At 37.9% G+C, this 7,614-nt stretch overlaps 1 protein-coding gene across 1 annotated transcript; it reads right to left on the minus strand.

Annotated features, from left to right (window-relative positions):
• Window positions 1-1,062: 1,062 nt before the first annotated feature.
• Window positions 1,063-6,452, minus strand: LOC104616674 (importin subunit alpha-4-like; the record flags this gene model as incomplete). The annotated part of the gene is given in 6 exon segments (XM_010281756.1): window positions 1,063-1,205; window positions 2,183-2,345; window positions 2,441-2,512; window positions 2,648-2,752; window positions 4,971-5,099; window positions 6,243-6,452. Coding segments are annotated over 6 exon segments (822 nt in total), but the record flags the coding sequence as incomplete, so codon positions are not given.
• Window positions 6,453-7,614: the final 1,162 nt, after the last annotated feature.

The raw sequence follows: 7,614 nt of genomic DNA on the forward strand, positions 1-7,614 counted from the left end.
TTATTTTCCTAGTTAATAGTTACTGCCTGAAAATTTGTCTCGTTTTACGTTTTAACTGCTATCTCCCCATCATGGAATTTCTACAGTTTTGAGTTTCAAAAACCCCAGAAAACACCGTAGCAGTATAAACAATAATCTGAAGTAAAGTTTTGCTCCTGAGTAAAGGAGGTAAATTCAGCAAATCAGGCATAGATTAAAGTGCATTAGATTATGTAAAAAGTAAATGCATAGAAGGGAGTACTAACCTCAAAAGGGGTATTTTTCCACCTGCACCAAATAGACTGTGCTCTTCACTTAGCTATAGAAGTCTCAGAGTCATTATGGAGACTCACAGAACCATTACAAGCATAGGCAACTTTTCACAGATCTTAACTTCTGGTTACTAACTTCGCAATCACATGATGGACCCATGAATTGAAAATTAACGAGTCTTAAAGTTAGAGCTGGTCTCTGGAGAGTTCAATTTAAAAGAAGAACTGAAGACATAGTTCTGCTAGACTGCAGAACTACAGACACCCTGGCTGGCCTAGAAAAGGTAATTATTAGTTGTCTTCAAATTGCTTGTTGAAGTGCTTCTGAGGCACTCGCAAAAAGCCAGCAGCAGAAAGAGCTAGAAGCCAAAGGGTCAAAATACCTAATGAGGGTGCAACAAAATAGCAGATGGTCTAGATCAATCAGTTGCAGAAAGTGTTACAGTTTTGATGACTCTCTTCAATGCAGAATCCAAACTGAGCACCTACAGAGGTAAGGGTCCACCCCCACTCCAAAGACTGATGTATGAGAAAGCAAAAAGGAGAGCCAGAGAACTGTTTAGATTCTAATCACAAGTAATTACATGTCAATTTACATGTCAGTGTGACAAAATTAGGTCTGTATCAACCAATTTATTAGGCAAAACTACAGTAGTCATCTACGTTGCTAAAGAAAATTCTTGGTATTGAGAAACTTTTCAAAGACTTTCAATTAAGGGAAGCTGTGCTGAAAAATGAGCAGGAAAACTGACTTCCTATGTAACCTGTGTTCATGACAATTGGAACTGAGGAACAATGACAATGTACTTACTAAGCTAACAGCATAGGGCATACACTCTTCAATCTTTAGCATACTTACATCATCACCAGAGAAATACTGATCTATGATTTCAAATGCTAGTTTATAAATGTCTTCATTCTCATGCTGTTGCAAGGCTTCAATTTTCTCTAACCCTGGATAAAAGAAAATGGAGAAGAGTTTTCTAAGTTTAAACTGAAGTGAATTACTGACTATTTTGAAAAAACTAAACTAAGAAAAATAACAAAACATTACTATTGAAACATACTAGAAAAGATGTAGCTCAGTTGGCAAATTTTGTCTAACACACTAGCTATCTTTGTATATAAGATGGAAAAAAAAAAAAGTAGTTTGTAAACCTTTGCATGCCATGGAATATCACATTTTATGAAGAAGGAATAATAGAACCTTCCCTCTTTTTAGACAAAACTACATACACAGTATGTACTACATACATAAGCTGCTACATAGCTTTTGTTCCAGTCATTTGTGCTTTTTGTGTATCACCAAAAGGAAGTGGCTTCATTGGTGCGTTGCAAACTAGTTTAAAACAACATGATGACAAAGTCTCACACCAAGAGCAGCTTAAAACGCTAGTTCCATTTTCAAACTGGATATGGTATAATACAAGGGAAAGACTTCCACTATACTAAGTACTTAAGTACTAACTAAGAACTTAAACATCCTTTTACTGCTATCTTACCGTAATACACTAATTAGCATGTGCTAAAACTTGGATTGCAATATCCAGAGGCCTGACTCCTCATCCTGCTTTGGTCCGTCACGAAATTATGATCCTAACAACTGCTTCCAATGCAAAAAGCTAAACTGTGTGTTTTACCACAGAATGAAGTGTATGCAATAATCAAAGGAAAAGTACCACCATTCTGATTTAAACCTAAAAAATACCTAGGCTACAGAAAGCTCCTTCAATGATTGCCTCCAACATGACAATCCCTAAAACTAACTAGACAGACAAAAAAAAAGTCATTTCTCTCATTACAGAAGACTCGCTTGCTTATTCAAATAACCCACGCTAAAAAAAATGCTGTAGTAAATATCAACAGCAGCAAAGGGAAGACGGAATAATATCCAGCAAATTCAATTTTTTAAAAACCTAATAAGCACTTACCTCCACACTCTTCTATAATTTCAGCTATTGTGCTAGCCTCATCACCAGCCATTATCAGGATGTTTTTCAGACCATCCAGCACCACCTGTACCACTTGAGAATCCTTTACTGAGAGTAGATTGCAGAACGGTGGGATTACATTTTGCTGTACAAGGTATTCAACCTAAATAATGAAAAAAGTGCTTTCAACATTGTGCTTCTTACAAATGGCTGCATGTGCAATGTTTTAGTGACAATTTGAAATCCCACTACACATACCTGATCTTTTCTCCCACTTATTGTCAAATTGCTAATTGCCCAAGCAGCTTCCTTTTGTGTTCCAAAGTCCCCCTGAAAAATAAAATTAATAGTTCATTAAAATCAGCATGGAAACATCTGTCAAACTTATTATTAAAAATCACAGGCTCCTCGTGTCAGATTTATAAAAAGAGGATGACAACTTGCATAGCTGATAGCTTGACTGACCTTAGCCAGCTGGTGTATGATCATAGGGATTAGCCCAGCATCTATTACAGCTTGAACTTGTTGCTGGTTTCCTGCTGTGATATTGGAAAGGAACCAAACTGCTTCCTACAGTTGGACAAAATAAAAAAGCAAAAGATTTTTTTAAAAAATAGTCAGACAAAAAAAAAAACCACAATCAAACAAAACAACCTCAAACCCTAAAATCATACCATGACCAATCACTAAAACAGACCCTCCAGGTTTCCTCCCCAGTAGCACTTTTAGCACACAAACTTTCATTGCACTGCGAAAGCCAAACACACGGAGGATCAATGTAAAATTGATGTGATTAATTCACAGGGCCAGATTATTACTTACACAAGGAGTGTCTCCATATACTGTGAGCAATACTGATTTAAACCTTATATCCCCTTTGCACTGCCGGAGTCAACAGCCATGTTTTAAACTGGAGATCAGTTTTGCAAAGAAAACAGGAAAATTCATATAAAAAGGGACTTATTCTGTAATATTTGACTTTAGCAGCTCAGTAGTAGCTTTCTGTGCTGATACAAGGAAGACCAATTCCAGCTCCTGTTTTTGTCCTGAAACATGAAGTGAAGCTCAGAAAGCTCAATCAAGGCCTCCCACTAAGTATCAGACAGGACTCCCTGAGACCTTACTCAGCAGTTATCTCCTTCAGGCGGTTCATCATCATAGCTAACACCTACCTACTGGCAGTTACAAATTCCTGGTTACAAAGGGGGGTAACTTGTCAAGGCAATCCCAAACATCTTAAAAAGGCTCCAATCTTAAATAAAAACCAAACAGATGTGGCAAGCAGCCAATTATAAAGTACTTCAAAAAAAAAGCATAATGGGTTCAATTTTTGGGGGATGTACATCTGGCTTTTATTTGTATTTCCCCCTCGCAACATACACTTAAAAAAAGTCAAAACATTTATAGATTCCCCTTATACAAAAATAATTCCTTTCTTGGTGTTCAAAAGGAGCTCTTCATCATTCTCTTTTCTGAGAGTTAGAAGGGCAGGCAGAAACAAATCACAGCAGTTTGAACTGTCAAAGATAACTTCTTCAGACCTGTTGGCCATTGACAGGGCCTGAAGAAGCAGAGATTCCTCATAAATAATTTTCCCCTCAATGGTACACTATATGGGGGAATCACATCAGCTAAACAAAAAAGCCAACAAAAAAAGCCAACAAAACTCCTCAGCCAGCCCCATCTTTGCAGTGGACGATGACACAATGATTAAAAAACCCCACAGATAGTATGAAATACAGCTGTGGAAATGAGAGCACTGATCACATTCATCTAACTCCCTCTATTCCTCCCAGTCCTTGCAGCAGCAAAGTTATCTCTGCCAAAAGAAAGCAGAAGAAATGCAGGCACAGTTTTCAGAGGACAGTGGTACTCCCTACTTCCTTGAAGGTGACAATTGACAAGGGAACAAACACCACTATGAAAAGGTGGAGTGTAAAAACTGGATCAATCTTACTCAACCCACTGGACTGAACTACAAGTAATATTCCTTAATTAAGAAAAACTATACTGCAAGTCAGCCGGTTACTCACTTTGCAAATGAAAAAAAGTATCACACTCCAAAGCAAAAACCATCAGTCCTCCCAAAAAGCACTACGCATCAACAGCAATGCATGTATCCTCATTATGCCTGTTTAGCTTTAGCCCTAATTAAGCACCAGCCTCAAATGCTGCCCCTCACTATAAGAAGGCTGTTGAGGTGCTCAAGCATGTCCAAAGAAGGGCAACCAAGCCGGTGAGGGGGCTGGAGAACAAGTCTTATGAGGAACGGCTGAGGGAACTGGGGTTGTTCAGCCTGGAGAAGAGGAGGCTGAGGGGAGACCTTATCGCTCTCTACAACTACCTGAAAGGGGGTTGTGGCGACGAGGGTGTTGGTCTCTTCTCCCAAGTAACTAGCGATAGGATGAGAGGAAATGGCCTCAAGTTGCGCCAGGGGAGGTTTAGATTGGATATTAGGAAAAATTTCTTTACGGACAGAGTGGTCAAGCATTGGAACAGGCTGCCCAGGGAGGTGGTGGAGTCGCCATCACTGGAAGTGTTCAAAAAACATGTGGACGTGCACTTCAGGACATGGTTTAGTGGGCATGGTGGTGTTGGGTTGATGATTGAATTTGATGATCTTGAAGGTCTTTTCCAACCTTAATGATTCTGTGATTCTGTGTGATGTTTATACAAAATTGCTCACATGCTGGAAATAATAGCTGTAAGAAATTCTTCTGCAATATGCTACAGACTACTGTTTTATTTCTTAAACAAAAACATGAAGTTGGGAAGAAACAAATCATACCTTATTTATCTTCTCTTTTGGATGTGTCAGGAGATTTGGGAAATAAGACAAAACATCACAGTTGAGAACAACTTGTGTCTGTTCATCAGTACCAGTTACTATGTTGCCTACTGCTCTCAGTGCTGCTGTCTGAAAACCCGAAGTGGGAAGGAAAAAAAAAAATTTCATGTTAAAGACATTGCTGTTACTTATGCTAAAACAAAGATAATTTTAAGACATCTCTTTATAAAAACACTTTGCAAAATACAGTTTTGCACTTTGTCCTCTGAGCTACATCCTAAAAATGGATACTGTTTCATCAAAACAGAAACACACAGTACAGCACTTTACTGAGTAGACACACTGCAGCTCAACTCAAAAAGCGTAAAGATTAGAAATTAAAAGAATACTAAAACAATAGAAGAGTTAATTCATCATGTATCTGATCTGCATTACAATTACGTTAACTGTTTCTAGGCTTTCATTATGTCTGCCCAGGTTGTTTACTTCTCCATTCAGTTCTCCACTAACTAATTAAAAAACCCACAACTACTTTTCGTCTTAGTGACTCTGTCAGCTTTCAGAAGTGGACTTTATATCTTTGTGTGTTGGTTATTAAATGCTCTACAAGCAACAGAATACTGGAGAGACTTCTTATCAAGTAAACTGGTCTGACAAATTTCAAGACAGCCAAGTCTCATCTGAAGTACAAACTAAACAAACATGACCAATGCACAGATACGTAAAAAAGCTCCCAAAGGCTGGTTTATAAAAATCAAGCACACATTAACTAACTTTCAGTTTCCCTCTGTCTTTGAAATTAAACAAGTTCAGTTAACCTACCTTTTGTAGCCAATTAGAAATCTACTCTACTTTAGTCCTTTTAAGGATTCAGCATCTGCAAATAATTTAACATTCAAAAGGCCCCAAAATATTAATGGATTTCTGTGACCTATTCAGACAGAATAGTACAACCATGTATGCAGCAACAGAAAAGAGCTGTCACTAAATATTTTAGGACTTAAAAAAGAAGGCACCCCTGGTAATCACACAACGGAATCTAATGTTTAACCTGTTACTTTACTTAAAACTATATTAGAACTGTTTTGTTTAAATTTTCTTTCATTTTAATATTCTTTTCCCCTCAGTGTAGGTAACATTTTGTTCAGTTTTACCTGCAACAAATGTAGCTATAAACGCTCATCTCAGTACTCCACTAATAAATACTCTAAGGGACATTTTTTAGAAAACAGATTACAAAGGACTATTCAATAGCAACTGAACCAGACTTACTTGAACTTTAACCTCCTGATGACTCAGAAGGGGAACTAGAAAAGGTACAACTCCTGAATCAATCACCATTTGTATCTGTTCATTTCCACCATCTGTTAAGTAGGACAAAGCCCAAACAGTGTCCACAAGAATCTACAAATTGGAAAGAACATGGTTTACACATTGAACAGTAAAATCCATATAATGGAGTCTTAATTTAGTGATCAACATTCCACAAGTTGGGGGTGGGGGAGGGGGAGAAGAGCATGCAATTTAGTTACAGGAAAAACTCAAACATTATGACGAGACCTAACTAGTAAAATGTTAGATTATTATGTACAACTATGAAAATTGGGGCCATTTGTTCCATAATAATAATTTCTGTATGTCCTCTCTCAAATATTTTTTGAATTAAATACCATATTTTATATTATATTTATATGGCATATAAATACCATGTGCATAAACTGGCAGCATACAGCATCTCACAAAGGTAAACTGTTGGGATTTATTTGCATTTCAACGATAGAAAACTAGCTCAAATAAGGAGTTGTGCCAGTAACTTTCTGAAGAAAATATCGACCCAGCCTCTTAGCATCACAATAATTTGTTAGCTGTGCTATCTTTTGATTACAAAATACCTAAATCCCCTTAGTCTCTAATCCATCTATCTACACCTTAGCATTTCTGATCCATAGTGCAGTTCTGAAGTGAAACTGCAAACTACTCTAGATGTATGCCTTTTTTTGCCTTCATATTAAGATTAAAATCTACAGCGAAGGAAAGGAGTTGTTATACCAACTGTTGTAAGGTGGCAACTGTTCAAGCAAAGCAAAAACCCAGAAAAAGACTATCATGCAGGGCAATCTTAGTATCTTAAAGAAAATAAAGACTAAGTTGCTGACAACTTGATAAGGATGATTTGAGAGCCCTCAAAAAACGAAAGATACAAAAGTTACAGTCATTGAAAGGTAGAATCTGAAGCAGAAACAAAGCCAGCAGAAAGAGGGATATCCTATCACTTAGAGATGATGTTAGGAACTCCAGGAAAAGAAATCTGGACCCCACTGAGGACATAATCTGTTGAGGTACCTTTATCTACTCTACTTTTAAAACAGATACCCATTTAAAATTTCCATCTATTAAGATAGCTGAGTACTACTGAAACATAGGAAGGACTTTACAAGTCCTGACCCACAGGCTGCTTCCACCCAGCTCCAGGGACCAGACAGCACAGACCTAGTGCTTTCTTGACACAGTCTGCTGCTGCCCTCACCTGCTAATGCCACAGGGACAGCTGAATGTGCTGCAGTGGAGCCAGTATCACAGCAGAAGCAGTGAGAGATGGTGCCTCACCAGTTTGCTGCCCCACAGCCCTATTGGTGATGAGAGC

The sequence above is a fragment of the Phaethon lepturus genome, unplaced genomic scaffold (genome assembly GCF_000687285.1).
Source record: "Phaethon lepturus isolate BGI_N335 unplaced genomic scaffold, ASM68728v1 scaffold56862, whole genome shotgun sequence".
Lineage (NCBI taxonomy): Eukaryota > Metazoa > Chordata > Aves > Phaethontiformes > Phaethontidae > Phaethon > Phaethon lepturus.